General features: G+C 46.6%; 1 protein-coding gene across 1 annotated transcript in view; it reads right to left on the reverse strand.

Annotated features, from left to right (window-relative positions):
- Positions 1 to 10,404, reverse strand: part of lztr1 (leucine zipper like post translational regulator 1) — a 53,416-nt gene extending 43,012 nt beyond the window's left edge. The window contains exons 1-3 of the mRNA XM_068005584.1: positions 10,137 to 10,404; positions 4,247 to 4,309; positions 485 to 541 (exon numbers count right to left, since the gene is read on the reverse strand). Of these exons, the coding sequence (XP_067861685.1) occupies positions 485 to 541; positions 4,247 to 4,309; positions 10,137 to 10,285 (269 nt within the window). The 5' untranslated portion in view covers positions 10,286 to 10,404. The remainder of the gene's footprint in view (positions 1 to 484; positions 542 to 4,246; positions 4,310 to 10,136) is intronic.
- Between the last annotated feature and the right edge of the window lie 12,065 nt (positions 10,405 to 22,469).

The raw sequence follows: 22,469 nt of genomic DNA on the forward strand, positions 1-22,469 counted from the left end.
AAAAGAGAGGAGCTACTTAATCAACATCTGGGTGTCTGGCGGTTATTGTCAATTCTGGATCATAGTAGGAGATCTGGTATATCCTGTTGTATTATCCCCACCTCGCCACACCACCGATGGTGAAGCCCTCAGCCATCTTGGTCCTACCATCTGGAACTCCGTCCCAAAACCTATCTATTTCTTTGTTTCTTTCTCCTTTCTTTTTTCCTCTTTTTCTTTCTCCTTTTTTTCCCTCCCACTCTCTTTCTCTCTCTTCCACATACATCTCAGGATTTCTTCTTTCCCTCTGGTCCAATGGTAAAGGGATCAGTTTTACCTCTTGCTCTCTTTTCACCCATCTATTTTACTAAAACTTTTGGTCACCCTTCCCAACTGCTCTCTTCCTGGGTCAGCATCCATTTCCTTATGCCTTTTTGTAAAGCGCCTTAGGACTTTTCTTTCCATTTAAAGGTGTTATATAGATGCATATTGTTGTTGTACAAACCTGCACCAAGAGCAGTCCTTCACATCAAATCTTAACAGGTCATTTAACATGTTCTTTCTGCAGAAAAACAAAAGAGTTGAAAGATCATTCAACATGGAAGACCAATTTGGTTTCATTGGGGTCCCCCCTTTAAGTAACAAGTCTTTTTTTGTCTACCTGAAGGATTCATCTACACCTGTGCCGCAACTGTACGAAATTCAATGCTGAATTCTGCCAGGGAGCCATGCAGCAGCCTGCTAATGCCTATTGGCATTTTTACCAAACCATTCAATTACCAGTGCAGCATTTTTTTTTTGGCAAGTACTTGGTTTCCAATGTTTATCACAAAGTATTTCAAAATGATATACTGGCATGCAAAAAACGTCCGCAGTGTTCTGAAGTCCTTCAAATTCTGTAATATTCAATTATGCCTGAGTGCACATGAACGCCCTGATCATGTTCTTGCCCTGTATTTTACAACTATATTAGGCTAGAAAACAAATGGTTACAGTTTCATCTCAATGCAACGGGGCTATTTTATTTAGTTCATGTAGCTAAGCACACTTAAATTTGACAGATTATTTTTGCCAATGGAATAGTCATCAGCACTTAAAGTTTCTAAAAGCTACTTTCAGAGTTGGGGCAACTGAGTGGTGCAGCAAGTTATCTATGCTAGGCTTGAATGCAAGCCAGACTGATGGGATAAGAATGTTCTTTGCTGGCTATAAAGGCCCTATGTGAGTTTCGGATACACTCAACTCAGCAATTCTGAGTAGGTGCAAACCCATAGGACAAGACATCAAAAATATACAATCTCTTTCAGAAAGAACACAGGATCATTTGAAGCAGTGTTGAGGGAGCTCACCATCCAACTAATCCATATTTAAATACAGAAAATGCTGGAAATACTCAGCAGGTCAGGCAGCATCTGTGGAGAGAGAAATTGAGTTAACGTTTCATGTCGAAGACCTTTTGTCAGAACTGGAAGAAGTTAGAGATTTAACAGTTTTTAAGCAAGTACAGACCCAGGGAAAGGTGTGGGGGGTGGGAGGGGGGGAAAGAGAAGGGGAGGGGAGGAAAGAACAAAACAAAAGGTAATAAGATTGAGGGCAGGAGTGATTAAATGACAAAAGGGATGATGGTGCAAGCAAAGGGGGTGGTAATGGGACAAGTAAAGAAACAAAAGATGGGTCTAGAGGAGCTGTAAATGGCAACAGCAGAACCATTACCAGGACCTGCTGTCCGAAAAAAATAGGATCAGTGGTTATGATCTGAAGTTATTGAAATAAATATTGAGTCCGGATTAATGTTGAGTCGAAACATTCCGGACTCAACATTGATTTCAATAACTTCAGATCATAACCACTGCTCCCATTTTTTCTTTTGTTTTACTTGTCCCATTACCACCCCCTTTGTCTTGTACCATTATCCCTTTTGTCATTTAATCACTTCTGCCCTCCATTCTATTACAGGCCTTCCCTTTTGTTTCGTTCTGTTCTTTCCTCCCCTTCCCACCCTCCACCTTTCCCTGGCTCTGTACTTGCTTAAAAACTGTTAAATCTCTAACTTCTTCCAGTTCTGACGAAAGGTCATTGACCTGAAACGTTAACACAATTTCTCTCTCCACGGATGCTCCCTGACCTGCTGAGTAATTCCAGCGTTTTCTTTTTTTATTTCAGATTTCCAGCATCTGCAGTATTTTGCTTCTGGTTTAACCCGTACCTTTGCTCTCCTGGGAGATATAGGAAGCTTTAGTCTACATACAATCCATACTATAACTGGCCTGCAAGTATCTGTTGGTACCCCTGCAGTTAATGTTCATAACATACCTGAACAAAAAAATCACATAACTCAGCACAATATTTACCCAAGTTTCATGATTTTTGCTCCTATAAATTACATAACTCAGCCAATATTATGTACTTTAACTATTGGACTATGGGTCAGTGTGGAGGCCTATTTACTCTGCATCAAACTTGTGGTATACCTAGGGGGATGGAGTATAAAAACAGGGAAGTCATGCTACAACTGTACAGGGTGCTGGTGAGACCACACCTGGAGTACTGAGTACAGTTCTGGTGCCCTTATTTAAGAAAGGACATACTTGCATTGGAGGCAGTTCAGAGAAGGTTCACTAGGTTGATTCCGGGTATGGAAGGGTTGTCTTATGAGGAAAGATTGAACAGGTTGGGTCTATACTCATTGGAGTTTAGAAGAATGTCAGGAGATCTTATTGAAACATACAAGATTCTGAGAGGACTCGATAGGGTAGATGCTGAGAGAATGTTACCCCTCATGGGGGAATCTAAAACTAGGGGGCATAGTCTCAGAATAAGGGGTCGCCCGTTTAAGATGGAAATGAGGAGGAATTTCTTCTCCCAGAGGGTCATGAATCTTTGGAATTCTTTACCCCAAAAAGCTGTGGAGACTGAGTCATTGAATACATTCAAGGCTGAGTTAGACAAATTTTTGATCAGCAAGAGAGTCAAAGGATATGAGGAAAGGGCGGGAAAATGGAGTTGGGGTAAAAATCAGACCAGCCATGGTCTCACTGAATGGCGGACAGGCTCGAGGGGCCGAATGGCCTACTCTTGCTCCTATCTCTTATGGTCTTACAGTCTACCCAACCTGAAAGGACAATACTGACACCTGGGGCAAAAAGCAGGAAAAGTGTTCCATTTCTCAGCAACCCTTAAAAGTACAATGTTAAACTTGCAACTACTGATGGTTTCCAAGCTTCCATTTACATTATCTGCTGTGATAGAGTAAGTGTAATCTATCTGACACGTCACTGCATAATATTCATTGTAGATTCACAGAAAATAGTTGTTTACATCACAAAACACTAGTGGCTCTCCCGTAACACTACTCACCACAAGTCAAGGGAAACTGTTCTACAAGAAAAGGAACATTACCTCGAGACCAGAGACCAATTCCTCTTAAGAGGCATCCTGGGGTCAATTAGAAGGCCACTGATCGCTTCTCTTGAGATTGACAAGGGTTGTAAATCCCTAGTCACTCGCAGAAGTCAGAAAAACTCATTGTGAAATGACTGGCATTTTTTCTCTTGCAAGATTGCTTTGCATCTGTAACAAAGCGTGACATCTGGAGTATGATGGAAATGTACTAGGCACAAGATTTATTTATATTTTATTGAACCTCCTTTGGCACTGATCAAGCTTAGTCAAAGCATGCACTGTTATATATACACCATGTAAAACTACGAGTTACACTTTAGCAGCAGGATAAGTGTGTGTCTCTAAGACTATAAATGAATGCTAAGAAAACACAGGGCGAGATCATACACAGATCAATTATGAGACAGCAGATATTGTGGCTTCAGTAATTTCTGTTTTTATGGAGAGTTTGTCTGTATCATTCTAAATGGTTGCCTTTGTTTCTGTGTACGTTAAAAGTTTTCACGATAGATTTAACATGTTCGGGCTGCTAAAGATCTTCAGTAGGACGATAGTCCCTTCCATGAATCTCTGCTCAATTGTTTGCTCTGCTCGATCTATTCTGAAAATAGTTACAACAGCAACCTGAAACTCAGTCAGTCCTACCTGTCTCCGTAAAGTACAGTAATGGCACAATATATATCACTGTACCAAACGCTACTCTGCTCACTGGGTCTATAATCATGGTAAACGATATTGCGTTGACTCAACATACATAATCACTTAGCAAAGATCAGCTTTGGTTGTAGAGCTGTTCCTCTATCTACATGATGTACTTTTTAGACTATTGGCACTCATTCCTCAATGGGAATAGTTCAATACGTACCCGTTGTCTCCTCCAAATACATAGATTGCATCCTTATAGGCCACAACAGTATGCTTGCTTCGTCTGAAGAAGAGAGAACATCAGCATCAATAACAATTCTACAGGGTATTGGTGTCAATATTTTCACCCACTCCATGTAGAACAGAAACATAAATAGAGATCCTAGATAATTGTCCCAATATACTGAGCTAACAAATATTGAAATTCACTTTGATGAGGACCAGCTGAAACAGTGGGTTAGAACTCTGTCCTTTCACCTCTCAGATCTGAAATGGAGTTTATTTATTAGTAACAGAGAATGGAAGTGGTTTATGGGGAACTGGTTAGTAAGGAAGCCCATGCATTTTCTGAGGTGAGGAAAGAAAGAAAGACTTGCATTTATATAGCACTTTTCATAACCTCAGGACATCCCAAAGCGCTTTACAGCCAATGAAGTACTTTTGAAATATAGTTACTATTGTAACGTAGGAGATACTGAAGATTTGTGGACAAGAGATGGTACTGAACAGTTTGGGATTACTGAAAGGTTTAGCCTAGTTATTGAGGTGTTTGTGCGGCATTATTGAGGGATTTATACGTAGTAAGTGGTTTATGTGGAGGGATTTGTATGCAGTAAAGGGTTTACGTGGGGCTGTTGAGGGATTAGTGTGCAGTAAGAGGTTTATATGGAGTTATAGATGGATTAGTGTGTAGTAAGGAGTTTATAGAATCATAGAATGATACAGCACAGAAGGTGATCATTCGGCCCATCGTGCCTGTGCCGGCTCTTTGAAAGAGCTATCCAATTAGTCCCACTCCCCTGCTCCTTTCTCATACCTCCTGCAAATTTTTCCACTTCAAGTATTTATCCAATTCCCCTTTGAAAGTTATAACTGAATTGGTTTCCACCACCCGTTCAGGCAGTGCAATCTTCTCTGTAAAATTTTTTCCCCTCATGTCACCTCTGGTTCTTTTGCTAATTACCTTAAATCTGTGTCCTCTGGTTACTGACCCTTCTGGCACTGAAAACTGTTTCTCCTTATTTACTCTATCAAAACCCTTCATGATTTTGAACATCTCTATCAAATCACCCCTTAACCTTCTCTGCTCTAAGGAGAAAAATCCCAGTTTCTCTAATCTCTCCATCCCTGATATATTCTAGGAAAACTCTTCTGCACACTCTCTGAGGCCTTGACATCCTTCCTAAAGTGTGGTGTCCAGAATTGGACACAATATTCCAGCTGGGGCCTTATCAGTGTATTATAGAGGTTTAGAATAACTTCCTTGCTTTTGTACTCTTATGCCTCTATTTATAAAGTCAAGAATCCCGTTTCCCTTTTAACAGCCTTCTCAACTTGTCCTGCCACCTTCAAAGGCTTGTGTACATACATCCCCAGGTCTCTCTGTTCTTGCACCCCCTTTAAAATTGTACCATTTAGTTTATATTGCCTCTCCTCATTCTTCCTACCAAAATAAATCACTTCACACTTCTCTGCGTTATATTTAATCTGTCATGTGTCTGCCCATTTCACTAGTTTGTCTATGTCCTCCCCTCACTGTTTGCTACATTTCTGAGTTATGTGTCATCTGCAAACTTTGAAATTATGCCCTATATACCCAAGTCCTGGTCATTAATAAATATCAAAAACAGCAGTGGTCCCAACACCGACCCCTAGGGAACACCACTGCACGCTTCCCTCCAGTCTGAGAAACAATCGTTCACTACTACTCTCTGCTTTCTGTCCCTTAGCCTATTTCGTATCCACGCAGCCACTGCCCCTTTATTCTCCTGGGCTTCAATTTTATAACAAGTCTATGATGTGGTACTTTATCAAACACCTTTTGAAAATCCATATACACAACATCAACTGCACTACCCTCATAAATCCGCTCCATTACCTCAAAGAACTCAAATCAAGTTAGTCAAACATGATTTGCCTTTAACAAATCCATGCGGCTTTCATTTATTAACCCATATTTTTCCAAGTGCCAATTAATTTTGTCCAGAATTAATGTCTCTAAAAGTTTCCCTATCACCAACGTTAGGCGGACTGGTCTGTAGTTGCCAGGTTTATCCCTCTCCCCTTTTTTGAACAGTGTAACATTTGCAATCTTCCAATTCTCTAGCACCACTCCCATATCTAAGAACAATTGGAACATTGTGGTCAGAGCCTCCTCAATTTCCACCCTTACTTCTCTCAGCAACCTAGGATGCATCCCATCCAGACCAGGTGGCTTTTCTACTTTGACTACTGCCAACTTTTTATGTACCTCCTCTATCTATTTTTATCCTATCCAATTTCCCTACTACCCCCTCCTTTACTGTGACATTAGCAGCATCCTCTTCTTTCGTGAAGACAGATGCAAAGTACTCATTTAGTATCTCAGCCATGCCCTCTGCCTCCACAAGGAGATCTCCTTTATGGTCCCTAATCGTCCTCACCCTTCTGCTATTTTTATGTTTATAAAAGACTTTTGGGATCCCTTTTATGTTATCCCCTAATAGAAACATAGAAAATAGGAGCAGGAGTCGTCCATTCGGCCCTTCGAGCCTGCTCCGCCATTCAACATGATCATGGCTGATCCTCTATCTCAATACCATATTCCCGCTCTCTCCCCATACCCCTTGATGCCTTTTGTGTCTAGAAATCTATCTATCTCCTTCTTAAATATATTCAGTGACTTGGCCTCCACAGCCTTCTGTGGTAGGGAATGTCACAGGTTCACCACCCTCTGAGTGAAGAAATGTCTCCTCATCTCAGTCCTAACCGTCCTACCCCGTATTCTGAGACTGTGACCCCTCGTTCTGGAATCCCCCAGCCAGGGTAAACAGCCTCCCTGCATCCAGTCTGTCTAGCCCTGTCAGAATTTTATACATTTCAATGAGATCCCCTCTCATTCTTCTAAACTCTAGTGGATACAGGACTAGTCGACCCAATCTCTCCTCATTTGACAATCTATTCTCATACTCTCCCTCTTTGCCCCTCTTATTTCCTTTTTCAGTTCTTCCCTGTACTTTTTGTATTCAGCTTGGTTCTCTACTGAATTATGAACCCGACATTTATCATAAGCCTCCTTTTTCTATTTCATTTTAATCTCTATATCTTTAGTCATTCAGGGAGCTCTCGTTGATGGTGCCCTGCCTTTCCCCTCATTGGCATATGTCTAGTCTGTACCCAATCTACCTCCTCTTTGAAGGCCTCCCCTTTATCATTTACTGTTTTACCTGCCAATCTTTGATTCCAGTCCACCTGGGCCAGATCCCTTTCCAACTCATAGGAACATAGGAACAGGAGTAGGCCATTCAGCCCCTCGTGCCTGCTCCGCCATTTGATAAGATCATGGCTGAAATTTGTCCTCCTCCAGTTGAGTATTTTCACATTTGATTTTTCCTTGATCTTTTCCATAACTACACTAAACCTAATGATATTGTGATCACTGTTTCCCAAATACTCTCCCACTGAAACATGCCCATTCCCCAGAACTGCTTCCTTCCTCACTGGGCTGAAAGTTCTCTTGTACACATTTCTGGAATTCCAACCCCTTTTTACCTTTACACTACACTGTTATTTTCCCACTCTATATTAGGATAGTTGAAATCCACCATTATCACTAAAGTTCTTGCATCTTTCTGCAATTTGCCAATTCTAACCAAATAGATTCTGTCTTTGAACCCTCAAGTACATCATCCTCGTCTAGTCCTGTAACCGTGTCTTTGATCAATACTGCCATCCCCCACCACCTTTCTTTCCTTCCCTATCTTTCCTAAATACATTGTACCAAGGAATATTAAGTGCCTATTCCTCCCATTGTTTTTTTAAAAATTTGTTCATGGGATGTGGGCGTCGCTGGCAAGGCCAGCATTTATTGCCCATCCCTAATTGCCCTTGAGAAGGTGGTGGTCAGCCGCCTTCTTGAACCGTTGCAGTCCGTGTGGTGAAGGTTCTCCCACAGTGCTGTTAGGAAGGGAGTTCCAGGATTTTAACCCAGCGACAATGAAGGAACGGCGATATATTTCCAAGTTGGGATGGTGAGATTTGGAGGGGAACGTGTGGGTGGTGTTGTTCCCATGCGCCGGCTGCTCTTGTCCTTCGAGATGGCAGAGGTCACGGGTTTGGGAGGTTTGAGCCAGGTCTCCATTATTGCCACTATATCATAATCCCACGTAGCTTCTTGTGCCTGCAGCTCACCAACCTCATTTACCTTGTCTGTGCATTTACGCACATGCACTCTAAACCAATCTTAGCCTGCCTCACATTTCCCCCCTGTCTGATCCCTCCTATTTCTGAACTACTCTTTATTCTGATGCTGTTTGTTTCTCCCAGTCCTCTGTGCACCTTGTATCTCGTTTCTAATGCTTCATCCTGGTGCCCCTCCCAAATTAGTTTAAAGCCTGCTTTTGTGCAGTTATTGAGGGATTAGTGGGTAGCAAGGGGTCTATGTGGAGTTATTGAGGGTTTAGTGTATACTAAGGGATTTATGTGGAGTTATTGAGGGTTTAGTGTATAGTAAGGGATTTATGTGGAGTTACTGCGGGATGTGTGTGTAGTAAGGGGTTTATGTGGAGTTACTGAGGGATTTGTGTGTAGTAAGGGGTTTATTTGGAGTTACTGAGGGATTAGTGTGTAGTAAGGGGTTTATGTGGAGTTACTCAGGGATTAGTGTGTAGTAAGGGGTTTATGTGGAGTTATTGAGGGATTAGTGTGTAGTAAGGGGTTTATGTGGAGTTATTGAGGGATTTGTGTGTAGTAAGGGGTTTATGTGGAGTTATTGAGGGATTAGTGTGTAGTAAGGGGTTTATGTGGAGTTATTGAGGGATTAGTGTGTAGTAAGGGGTTTATGTGGAGTTATTGAGGGATTAGTGTGTAGTAAGGGGTTTATGTGGAGTTATTGAGGGATTAGTGTGTAGTAAGGGGTTTATGTGGAGTTATTGAGGGATTAGTGTGTAGTAAGGGGTTTATGTGGAGTTATTGAGGGATTAGTGTGTAGTAAGGGGTTTATGTGGAGTTATTGAGGGATTTGTGTGTAGTAAGGGGTTTATGTGGAGTTATTGAGGGATTAGTGTGTGGTAAGGGGTTTATGTGGAGTTATTGAGGGATTAGTGTGTAGTAAGGGGTTTATGTGGAGTTACTCAGGGATTAGTGTGTAGTAAGGGGTTTATGTGGAGTTACTCAGGGATTAGTGTGTAGTAAGGGGTTTATGTGGAGTTATTGAGGGATTAGTGTGTAGTAAGGGGTTTATGTGGAGTTATTGAGGGATTTGTGTGTAGTAAGGGGTTTATGTGGAGTTATTGAGGGATTAGTGTGTGGTAAGGGGTTTATGTGGAGTTATTGAGGGATTAGTGTGTAGTAAGGGGTTTATGTGGAGTTACTCAGGGATTAGTGTGTAGTAAGGGGTTTATGTGGAGTTATTGAGGGATTAGTGTGTAGTAAGGGGTTTATGTGGAGTTATTGAGGGATTAGTGTGAAGTAAGGGGTTTATGTGGAGTTACTCAGGGATTAGTGTGTAGTAAGGGGTTTATGTGGAGTTATTGAGGGATTAGTGTGTAGTAAGGGGTTTATTTGGAGTTACTGAGGGATTAGTGTGTAGTAAGGGGTTTATGTGGAGTTATTGAGGGATTAGTGTGTAGTAAGGGGTTTATGTGGAGTTACTCAGGGATTAGTGTGTAGTAAGGGGTTTATGTGGAGTTATTGAGGGATTAGTGTGTAGTAAGGGGCTTATGTGGAGTTATTGAGGGATTAGTGTGTAGTAAGGGGTTTAATTGGAGTTATTGAGGGATTAGTGTGTAGTAAGGGGTATTTGAGGGGCGAAGGCTTTATGTGGGGTTATTGAGGGTGGTTTGGGAGCACACTAAGGATACTGATTCGGTGGACGAAAGCCGGACGTAGCCGCTGCCGTCTGCTCTCGTTACCTGGCTCCCACAAATTCATCGCAGGGCGGCAGCCTCCTCCAGCGGTGCACCGTCTCAAAAGGCCCGAAGTTCAGGGTCAAATATTCGACACTATCCGAGCAACTATGATCGAAATCCACGCTTGGGGCCACCTTCGACTTCCCCGCCATGACCCCCGGAGACAACGTCAACAAACTCTATCCCGGCCACTCCCGATTTCCTCTCAGAGAAACATCGGGGCCCACAGCAAAAATCCTACCGCCATCATCGCCACCTCAAGCGGCAAGATCACAAGGCACCCCGGGACCTGGAGTCCCATTGGAGCAAGCGTGCCATAAACCAATGGGAAGCGTGAGGTTAAAGGACTACAACACCCATAGTGCCCCGCGCAGTCAGTCGGGAGCGGATGCTCTCTCGGGAGAATGAACTGCAGCTCCCATAATGCACCACGTCACACGTGGTGTCTCAGTGACATCACTCGCACTCCCGCCAAAAATAGATGTGTCACATGGAAATTAATAAGCTCGGAGGCCCAAGTTCCCCATTACATAGTTTAAGACCTACTTCAATGTAGGTCATACTGATTTGAGCCATTAGAGCCTTACAGGCTGGAATTCTCTCTCTCTAAAACTCCACTATCTTGCTTTATCTCTCTCCATCTTCAAAAGTCTTCTTAAAACCTAGGGTTGCCTGTGAGTTTCGGAATCAAGCCTGGATCTCGCAGCCCCAGAGATGTTCCCACCTTAAATTTCCCGCCGCAGCAACACCCCCACCCCGTGACGGCTCGGTGATTTCACCCGTCACAAAGCCGAGGCCGGCTGGTGTACCGTGAACAGGCTGGCGGGGGCTCAGGAGTGGGGAGTCCGTAATTGGGTGGAGAGAGGGACTGAGGTGTCAGAGGAGAGAAATGAACTGGGGGTCAGGGGAAGAGAAGGGGTCTGAGGCACAGGCGGGGAGGGGGAGAGAAGGGGACTGGGGCTCGGGCGGGGGGGGGGGGGGTGGAGAAGGGGACTGGGGCTCGGGCGGGGGGGGGTGGAGAAGGGGACTGGGGCTCGGGCGGGGGAGAAAAGGGGACTGGGGCTCGGGCGGGGGAGAAAAGGGGACTGGGGCTCGGGCGGGGGGGTGGAGAAGGGGACTGGGGCTCGGGCGGGGGGGTGGAGAAGGGGACTGGGGCTCGGGTGGGGGGGGGTGGAGAAGGGGACTGGGGCTCGGGCGGGGGGGGGGTGGAGAAGGGGACTGGGGCTCGGGCGGGGGGAGAGAGGAGGGGACTGGGGCTCGGGCGGGGGGGTGGAGAAGGGGACTGGGGCTCGGGCGGGGGGGTGGAGAAGGGGACTGGGGCTCGGGCAGAGGGGGAGAGGAGGGGACTGGGGCTTGGGCAGAGGGGGGGAGGAGGGGACTGGGGCTCGGGCAGAGGGGTAGAGAAGGGGACTGGGGCTCGGGCAGAGGGGGAGAGGAGGGGACTGGGGCTCGGGCAGAGGGGGAGAGGAGGGGACTGGGGCTCGGGCGGGGGGAGAGAGGATGGGACTGGGGCTCGGGCGGGGGGAGAGAGGAGGGGACTGGGGCTCGGGCGGGGGGAGAGAGGAGGGGACTGGGGCTCGGCCGGGGGGAGAGAGGAGGGGGCTGGTACTCGGGCGGGGGGAGAGGCGGGGACTGGTACTCGGGCGGGGGGAGAGAGGCAGGGACTGGTACTCGGGCGGGGGGAGAGTGGCGGGGACTGGTACTCGGGCTGGGGGGGGGAGAGGAGGGGACTGGTACTCGGGCTGGGGGGTGGGGGGGAGAGGAGGGGACTGGTACTCGGGCTGGGGGGGGGAGAGGAGGGGACTGGTACTTGGGCTGGGGGGGGGGGGGGGAGAGGAGGGGACCGGGGCTCGGGCGGAGGGTAGGGGGACCGGGGGTGGGGGGGTAGGGGGACCGGGGGTGGGGGGGGGAGGGGACCGTGGCTCGGGCGGGAAACAAAAGGGAGACTGGGGAATGGGGTGGGTGTCGGGACCAGCATTTCCTGCAGATCCAGAAGCAGCAGCAAAGTGGTGAGTGGTAGCAGCATCTAGAGGAGCAGCCAGCAAAAGGGTGAGGGAAACCTGGGGACTTTACTGTGGGTAAACTGTGAAAGATTGTTTCCACTGGTGAGCGAATGGGGAACATGGGGACGGAGAGAGACCGAGGATTCTCATTGGAAGAACCAAGGAGAAAGCTTCTTGAACTGAGGGCTATTAGACTGTGGGATCCTTCACCAGAAGTGACCATTAAGGTAGACACTACAAGAAGATTTAAAAGGGAATGGGATAAATATTTGGAAAGCAGGAATATAAAAGGATCTGGGGGTAATGGGGTTACTGGAGAAAGTGCCAGCACAGGCACCGAGGGCCGAATGGACTCCTGTGTGGTAATTTCTGACATTCTTTTATTGAGTCCAAGCCCAGGGAGTGGTTTAGTGTTGGTGCTGAGCTGAATTTAGGAAGATGAGCCCTGTGAGAAGCGCAACAAACACAGCTTGCTGTCCTTTGTGCAATCACTCAGTTTGGTTCGGGTCGTCTGTGGCGGTTGGTGTGAAGTCCAATTAAGATCAGCTCTGACTGAGGCTCCCAGTTCAGAGCTGTCACCTTCATGCAGAACCTGAGTCCAAGGATATAGGGAGAGAAATTGGGCGTATTAAAAGTGGCATCGACTGGGGAGCCTGACCGCACCTTGTGCAGCGTAGCGGGGGGTTGTGGTTGTTTCAGGGTGAATATCAGCAGATTATAGGATTATTACTGGTTACAGATAGGAGATCAGGCCGTTACTACCAATTACATATAGATTATCAGTGAGTTATTGATTGAGGGGAATCTGAGTACCAGTATTACTATTAGTTATCAGTGCAATTTCAGTGAGTTACCATTAGTTACTGGTAGAATTAAAGTTACTCCCAGTTACTCTGGTTTCCCCTCTGCGAATCCCTCTCACCTTGGGTTTCCTTCTTCACCTACTCGCGGGTGGCTTCCTGGTTCTTGGAACATCGCACAACAGCTACTGGCACGAAACCACATGCAAAGATACACATCTACAGGGGACCCAACCTTTATAAGGTAAATGCAACAACATTTGTCGATGTCATGTGGTCAGAATGTCATATGATCAAACCTCCAGGAATGTCCCCAGCCAGAGTTGGCAACCCTATTAAAACCTAAGTCTCCAACTCCCCACCTTCTCCCAATTCCTACACACTGTCCAATTTTTCCATCTCTCTGAACAGAGCCTTGGTATGTTTTGCTACATTGAATGCACCCTACAAGTGTCAGTTGTTATGAAAAATTTCTTCTTTTTCCCACAAAGTTAAATCAAAACAGGGCTTATCCATATTGTTGGAAGGATGAACAATGACTTGACATGCCAAAGCACTTCAGCCGCAAAAAGAGATGCCTCAAAGGGTACCTTTAAAGAGGTGAAAGAAAGAAAGAACATACATTTATATAGTGCCTTTCATGACCAAAGGATGTCCCAAAGTACTGTACAGCCAAAGAAGTATTTTTGAACTGTAGTCACTGTTGTGGTGTAGGAAACATGGCAGCCAATATGCGCACAGCAAGGTCCCACAAATAGCAATGTGAAAGTGACCAGATAATCTGTTTTAGTGGTGTTGGTTGAGAGATAAATATTGGGCAGGACACCGGGGAGAACTCCCCTGCTCCTCTTCGAAGAGTGTCATGAGATCTTTTATGTCCACTTGAGAGGGCAGACGTCTGCCTGTTTAACGTCTTATCTGAAAGATGGCACCTCCAACAGTGCAGCAGTCTCTCAATACTGCACTGGAGTGTCTGTCTAGATTTTGTGCTAAAGTCTCTGGAGTGGGACTTGAACCCTTCTGAGGTGAGAGTGCTACAAACTGAGCCATCGCTGACACCTAAGATACTGAACAGAATTGAGAAAATAAACCTAGAGCATTACTTTAAGATACATCAAGGCAAGAAGGCACAGTTTAGAGCAGGTTAGGACAGATGTTAGGAAGTATTTCTTTACACAGAAGTGTGATCAATAACTGGAACTAGTTGCCAGGAAGGAAGGTTGAGACACTGGATTTATCTAAGAAAAAGTAAGTTGGAGCATTGGGAAGATGGTAGGGTTGGAATTCTGGAAGGACAAGATCAAATGGGCCTTCATCTAAATCTATTTTGTAATGGTATTTCCAAAAGTCTTGGTACTTAAGGAACAATCATGTTACAAACAGACATGGCACCTGTACTCCTTATAATCCCATTGCTAACCAGATATTTATCCAGTACTATTTTTTAAAGATGCTTCGCAGTTATTTAACCTTCTCCAAGCACTCTTGGTGTGTGTTTCCCTTGCCACCTTTAACATACATGTGAAGTCTCCCTCATTTGGAGTGATCCTGACTCATCTTGGTTTAAAAATGTAACCTATTTTATGTAACTCATCTATCTATATATAAAGATCTTGCATTTAGTGCACATCCGACATATTTACATAGAAATTACAGCACGGAATCAAGTCGTACGGCCCAACCAGTCCGTGTTGGTGTTTATTCTCCATACGAGCAGTAGTACTAATCCCACGTGCCTGTCCTTTTCCCATTATCCCTTTACTCGTGTGACCCTTGTACTCGAGGATGACAGTGCCAACAAAGAAAGGAGCGCAAGTTCATGGTCGACGGGTGTGTTGATGACTACGCAGGCCGATACATGCTAGACATTGTCTACCACAAGCCTCGCATAGGTTCATCCACCTATCTAACCTGTTAAAAGTTGACATGGTCTCTGCTTCAATTACTAACTCCAGTAGTGAATTCTATAGCTACACAAACCCCTGTCTAAAAAGGTTTCTTCCACATTCTTGTCTGACTGCAGCTCTGTGAAGTTAATGAAAGTTGTTGTTGTTGCTCTGTGTCCCAAATCTCTTACATTTAATTTTATGTCTATGTCCCCCTCATTCTAGACCCCTCAACCACTATATCCCTTCATAATTTTAAACACCTCTATGAAATCACCCCGTAATCCCTTCTGTTAAGACGTCATGCTTCAGATGTCACAGTCCAAAGTGTCAAAAATATATAAAAAGAGAGAAAGAAAGATGGTCTTTTCATGCTGGTTTTTCTGACCTTGACAATCTGGTCTCTTCCCAAGCACAAGAACTGAGGATTTGCAAGCAGCTACAATCTATTAAAACTTTCTCCAGCAGTTAGTGTTTATTTGACTTCAGGACGTGACCATTTAGAACACTTCCCCACTGGGATATCTGAGCAGTAGCCTTAAAGGGGCTGGCCAGGTTAAATATGCATCCATTTTGACAGCTAAACATCACAACTGTGCTCTAGACTACACATGAGCAATGTCATGGGAGATCAGCCAATTCTCAACATAAACACAACTCCATGTGTTTCAATGGGTTTGCAATCAGTCTCACTTTTATCACTTGTATAAATCTCTTTTAGCTTCCAAAGTATTGAGGAGATGGTGTCCACCTTGTGCCCAGTCTAAACTCAGGTATATTTTAGAGTGATTGTGGGGAGGACTTTATGGAGGCTAGGGAAGTTTGCCATTTACGTACATAGGAACAGGAATAGGCCATTCAGTCCCTCAAGCCTGTTCCGCCATTATATTAAATCATGGCTGATCTGTATCTTAACTCCATTTCCCCGCCTTTGCTCCATATCCTTTGACACCCTCACCTAACAAAAATCTATCGATCTCAGTCTTTAAAATTTCAATTGACCCAGCATCCACAGCCTTTTGGGAAAGAGAGTTCCACATTTCCACTACTCTTTGTGTAAAAAAGTGCTTCCTGATTTCACTCCTAAATGGACGGGCCCTTATTTTAAGATTATGCCCCCTTGTCCTGAATTCCCCCAGTATCTGCTCCATTGAATATCTTTAACATTTAAATCACCTCAGCAAGATCAACTCTGAACCTTCTACCTGTCTCTGTACCTTCATTTCATACTTTTGTGATTTTGCAACTTCAGGATAAAGAATTGCCCTGTGCAGGCACCGCTTTCTGCATACGCGCAGTGCAAAGAAGTTTAAGTCAATTCACAGCATTCCTTTCTGGCAACAGAAGAAAGGTCAAGAATAGGGAGTGCGAAGTAAAACACATTTCCCAATTGCTACCTGCAAAATGCAAAATTGGTATTCAGGGTAAGCGGCTTCCATGAACTCTTGCACTGAAGACGTGTGTTAGCCATTTTAACTTGTTGTAGTCACCATCATTGGTACTCAAGGAAACTGCACCATATTGCAAGGTTATCACATCAGACATGCAGTACTTTCCTACCACCCATACTAATTGGATGCTGTGGCAGAGGGATCATACTGCTTGTCAATAGTAACAGGTAAACTGCCGTGTGGTTGACCTTGAAGATACCAAACTCTCACTAAAATGGGTTTTGCATTCAATGCTTATTTTTTTTAATGAAATAACACTGAAGGAGGCCATTTGGCCCATCGTACCTGTGCCGGCTCTTTGGAAGAGCTATCCAATTAGACCCACACCCCTGCTCTTTCCCCACAGCCCTGCAATTTTTTCCCCTTCAAGTATTTATCCAATTCCCTTTTCAAGGTTGCTGTTGAATCTGTTTCCACCACCCTTTCAGGCAGTACACTCCAGATCATAACAACTCGCTGGGTAAAACATTTTTTATCATATCACCTCTGGTTCTTTTGCCAATTACCTTAAATCTGTGTCCTCTGCTTACCGACCCTTCTGCCACTGGAAACAATTTCTCCTTATTTATTCTATCAAAACCCTTCATGATTTTGAACACCTCTATCAAATCACCTCTTAACCTTCTCTGCTGTAAGGAGAAAAACCCCAACTTCTCCAGTCTCTCCACATCCCTGGTACAATTCTAGTAAATCTCCCCTGCACCCTCTTAAAGGCCTTGCCATCCTTCCTAAAATGTGATGCCCAGAATTGAACATACTACTCTAGCTGGGGCCTAATCAGTGTTTTATAAAGGTTTAGCATAACTTCCTTGCTTTTGAACTCAATGCCTCTATTAATAAAGCCAAGGATCCTGTACGCTTTTTTAACAGCCTTCTCAACTTGCCCTGGCACTTTCAAAGATTTGTGTACATACACCCGCAGGTCTCTCTGTTCCTGTACCTCCTTTAAAATTGTACCATTTAGCTTGTATTGCCTTTCCTCATTCTTCCTACCAAAATGTATCGCTTCACACTTTTCTGCTTTAAATTTTATCTGCCGTGTGTCTGTCCATTTCAGCAATCTGTCTATGTCCTCATGAAGACTATTACCAGCCTCCTCATTGCTTACTACATTTCCAAGTTTCATGTCATCTGCAAATTTTTAATTATGCCCAATATACCCAAGTCCAGATCATTAATATATATCAAAAAGAGCAGTGCTCCCAATACCGACCCCTGGGGAACATCACTGTCTACCTCCCTCCACTATGAAAAACAACTGTTCGCCACTACTCTCTGCTTTTTGTCTCTTGGCCAATTTTGTATGCACGCAGCCACTGTCCCTTTAATCCCATGGGCTTCACTTTTACAAACAAGTCTATTATGTGGTACTTTATCAAACGCCTTTTGAAAATCCATATACACAAAATCAACCGCACTACCTTCATCAACCCTCTCCATGGGGGCCGATTTTCAGATGGCGGAGCGGGTGTGTTGGGGGCGGGGTGGGGCTCGTAAAATGGCAGAAACCCAGAGCGGGTTCAGAGCCCGGCTCTAACCCGCTGACTTCCGGGTTCCCCAGTGATGCGTTCGGGTGCGCGCGCGCCTCCCCAATGCGGGAGTCCCACCGGCAATTAAAGCCGACGGGATGATAATTTAGATAGTTAGTCAGATAGTTGAGGTACTTGAGAGACCTCATTGAATGGACATTTTGACAGGGGTGCAATTCTGAAGGATCCTCAGCGTGTTTCCCGTGCTGTGGGAAACACTCCCTGTTGGAGCGGACGTGCTTCAGCCAGCAGCCAGTGGGAGATTCAAAGGATTATTTGGCAGGTAGGGGGAAAACCTCATTTATTGTAGCAGGGCACTCTGTCACTTCAGACAAAGTTTTGGCTGCAAGACCTTTATCTTTCCACTCAAAATTCTTAATTTATACCCAAAACTCTGCTGTGCAAACACATTTACCTACTTTGCGGACCCCCTCTAACTCACACCGTCAGGATGTGGGGGGGCGCCATGGCTGCATTCAACACTTCATCTGAGGGCGAGTAATATCACCAGCCTCGCCAGGCACACAGTCCACCTCCACCACGTGGAGCTCCACAACACAGTGCTGCTCCACAGGCACCTGCACAACAGCACAGAGGGCAACAACAGAGAAAGCGACGTTGCAGGAGGCACTACCCTCGCAACAGGGTCTACAGACCGAGGCTCAGCTTCCTGGACCTCTCTGAGGAGCAGTGCATACGGAGGCTCAGAGTCAGTCGCCAGGTAGTCGCAGACATCGGCAGCCTCCTTCATGCCGAGCTGCTCCCGGCTGGGCCGAGCAGAATCACCTTACCTGTCGCTGTCAAAGTCACCACTGCCCTCAACTTCTTCACCTCTGGATCATTCCAGGGTGCCACCGGGGACATCACCAGGGTCTCTCAGTCATCTGCACACAAGTGCATAAGGCAGGTCACCGACGGCTTGTTTCACAGGGCCTCGCACTACGTCAACTTCCCCATGGATGACCTCAGCCAGACGGAGAGGGCAGTGGGATTCCACGCTGTGGCTGGCTTCCCACGGGTGCAGGGTGTAATCGATTGTACCCATATAGTAATACGAGCACCTCCACACGAGCCAGGACTGTTCATCAACAGGAAGGGCTGTCACTCCATCAACGCTCAGCTCATCTGTGACCATCGCAAGAGATTCCTTTACGTGTGCGCCAGATATCCTGGCAGCTGCCATGATTCCTTCATCCAACATCCCGCCCCCCTTCCATGCATTGAACACCCACAAGGGCTGGCTCCTCAGGGACAAGGGATACCCCCTGCACACGTGGCTCATGACACCTCTGAGGAACCCCATCACTGAGCAAAGCGTCGATATAACGACAGCCACAACGCTACTAGGTCTACAAATGAGCATGCTCTAGGGCTGCTCAAGATACACTTCAGGTGCCTTGATCGTTCTGGGGGAGCGCTTCAATACGCACCAGACAGAGTGGGACGCATTATAGTCGTGTGTTGTGCCCTGCACAACATGGCACAAAGAGGGGTGCCTCTGGAGAAGGCCCCCTCCACATCTTCCACCCACATTGAGGACGAGGAGGAGGAGGATGAGGACGAGGAGGAGGAGGAGGAGGCAGAGGAGGAGGAGCAACCCATGGGCAGAACAGTGGCCCACCTGGCTGCTTGTGAGGCCAGGAGTCACTGATATGTGAACGGTTCTCCTAACACAGTGTGAAGAGACGAGTCCTCACCACCTGGACAGAGCAGCGGCCACACCAGCACCCCCTCCTCCCCGCCCCCTGCACAAAACAGTCCTGCAACTACACGTAGACCCACTGTAGAGTGACCCAATGGGTGGCATCAAGTGTGGGCATTCATGGTGAACCTCATGAAAGGGCCTTATTACACAAGCCAGTCAAGAATGGCCAAGACGTGGCAGTAGTGGTGACAATAATAATATTTAATGTGCGATTAACAAAAAGCAATTATAAATAAAAAACATGACCACCTGTCAAACACCCTTGTGCATCCCCTTTGTGCTCACAAAACCTTCGCCTTTTGCTTCCGACTACTTCTACGTGGTGCATCACCTGTGGCTGCAGCAGAGTTTGTGGCGGGTTGGTCTTGTTCATGCCCTGACCGATTAGATGCTTTGGGCCTATGCCCTCTGGGTTTCGGTGCCCGTGAGGGCCCCTCCAAAGACTGCTCCACCTGCACCTGTGCAGGGGCAGACTCGGTGACCTGGAGAGGAGGCAGCTTTGTGGGTGCTGGTGGAGAAGGGGGCAATGGATGAGACGTGGGAGCGCTTTGAATGGCATACCCACTTCCATGTCCCCTTTCGCCATCATCCCCCACCGAACCAGGCCCACACCACTCCTACCACTCTGCTGGACGACAGTTTGGAGGACATGTGTGATGCCTTCTAAGGCCAGTGCCAGAGTACCTGCCTTCCTGTTTAAGGCGGCAGAATGTTGGTCACCTTTAGTCTGAACGGCCGTTGTCAGGGCCTCAATAGACTCATTTGTGAGCCGTGCTTGAAGCTCCATGGAGGCTAGCCTTCCCTTCATCGCAGACATGCCCGCACTTACCTGCGACACTATCTCAGAGATGCCCTCACGTCCCTGTGACAGTATCTCAGAGATGCCCTCACGTCCCTGTGACAGTATCTCAGAGATGCCCTCACGTCCCTGTGACAGTATCTCAGAGATGCCCTCACGTCCCTGTGACACTATCTCAGAGATGCCCTCACGTCCCTGTGACACTATCTCAGAGATGCCCTCACGTCCCTGTGACACTATCTCAGAGATGCCCTCCAGTACCTGTGCCACCATCCCACTCATGCAGGAGTTGCACTCCTCCATCCTCTGCGCGAATGTGGAGAGTGCGCGTGGCACCTGTTCCAGCACCTCGCAAATGTGCTGCTGCCCCTCGATCATTCTCCTTTTCATGGATGGCCCCCAGGGTTCAGCATCTGTGTCCAGCTGAGCAGAGCCTGGAGAAGAGTGCTCCCACCGACATGGACTCTCCACATCTGCCCCTGCCACCAGTGTCTGCTCGTGCTCACGTGTGTGGTGACTCACCTTGTGCGACCCCAACTAACTGAGGACGGGAACCCACCGAGGTGTGAGTATCTGCTCTGGTGGATGGCTCGCTCAGATGTGACGGTGCTCTCTCAGAGGCTGAAGGCCCTGTATGAGAACAGAAGGTCAAAATTAAGCATGATGACAGATGTTGAGGTGCTGAAGATGGCAAGGCATGTTAACATCAATTGCTATTGTGTGTGCTGAATGTTAAAGTTCTGTCACCAGACGTTTGTCAGGTGCCAGTCTAGGCGTCCCCGACGGACAGGCACTCGAGGGTGCAGCTCAGTTCCAACCCCTCCTGCTCTGCGTCTGTGAGGACGACTAGATAGTGCGGCTCCCCTCCGGTCCTCGCCCTCTCCCGTACATTCTGGGTTCTCTTCTATAAGGGGAGAAAGTAGTGAGGTATGAGTGAGTGATGGTGACGTGGCCAACTGCTGAATGCATTGGTTTGGGTGCAGCTGACTGTGAAAGAGATGCATCAGAGGGTGAGTATGAGACAGAGCAATGACATTGTATGAGGATTGGGTTGAGTTGTAGTGGTGGGATGAGTATTGGGGAGGTGAGGAAGTGGTGAGTAAGTGCAGGTAAGTTGAGGATGAGCTTGGAGTGGGTGTGAGGATTGACATGATAGAGTAGTGTTGGCAGTGCACAATGAGTTGGGGGGTGGGGGCGGTTATGTGGAAGACGGAATGTAGGAGAATCAGTAAGTGTACTCACTTTGGCTGACCTAGTTAGGTCATTGAAGCGCTTCCTGCACTGGACCCAGGTGTGGGAGATGTTACTGCTGCTGGTGACCTCCTCTGCCACCTCGAGCCAGGCCTTCTTGGTGGCAGAGGCAGGCCACTTCCTCCTGTCCGCCGGGTAAAATACATCCCTCCTCCTCCTCACCCCATCACTGAATCTAGGAGCAGCATTTCCCCTGGGCTGCTCCATTGTGTAATTTTGGGTGTTTGCTCCAGGAGCAGCCATTGGAGGACTGCCTCTTTAAATAGAGCTCCTCCAGCTGCCAGCCTGTGATGCGGATGTGCAGTCCGCCCGCTGCACACGTGGGGAACGGACGGATTTCACTGGACGGGTTACCCAAACTCCCAATCCCCCCCCCCCACCCCGCTGCCATCCTGCCTCCCCGGTAATATCGGGGCCCATTACTTCATCAAAGAGTTCGTCAAACACAATTTGCCTTTAAGAAATCCGTGCTGGCGTTCATTTATTATTGCATACTTTTCCAAGTGCCAGTTAATTTTGTCCCAGATTTCTGTCTCTAAAAGTTTCCCACCGCTAACATTAGACTGACTGGCCTGTAGTTGCCGGGTTTATCCCTCTCCCCTTTTTTGAACAGGGGTGTAAAATTTTCAATCCTCCAGTCCTCTGGCACCATCCCCATATCTAGTGAGCATTGGAATATTGTGACTAAAGCCTCTGCAATTTCCACCCTTACTTCCCTCAGTAACCTAGGATGCATCCCATCTGGACCAGGTGACTTTTCTACTTTGAGTGCCTCGTCTAATCTATTTTTATCATTTCCAATTTCTCTATTACCCCCTCCTTTAATGTGACATTAGCAGCATCCTCTGCTTTTGTGAAGACAGATGCAAAGCACTCATTTAGTACCTCAGCCATGTCCTCTGCCTCCACAAG

This window comes from Heptranchias perlo, chromosome 25 (genome assembly GCF_035084215.1).
Source record: "Heptranchias perlo isolate sHepPer1 chromosome 25, sHepPer1.hap1, whole genome shotgun sequence".
Taxonomy (NCBI): Eukaryota; Metazoa; Chordata; class Chondrichthyes; order Hexanchiformes; family Hexanchidae; genus Heptranchias; species Heptranchias perlo.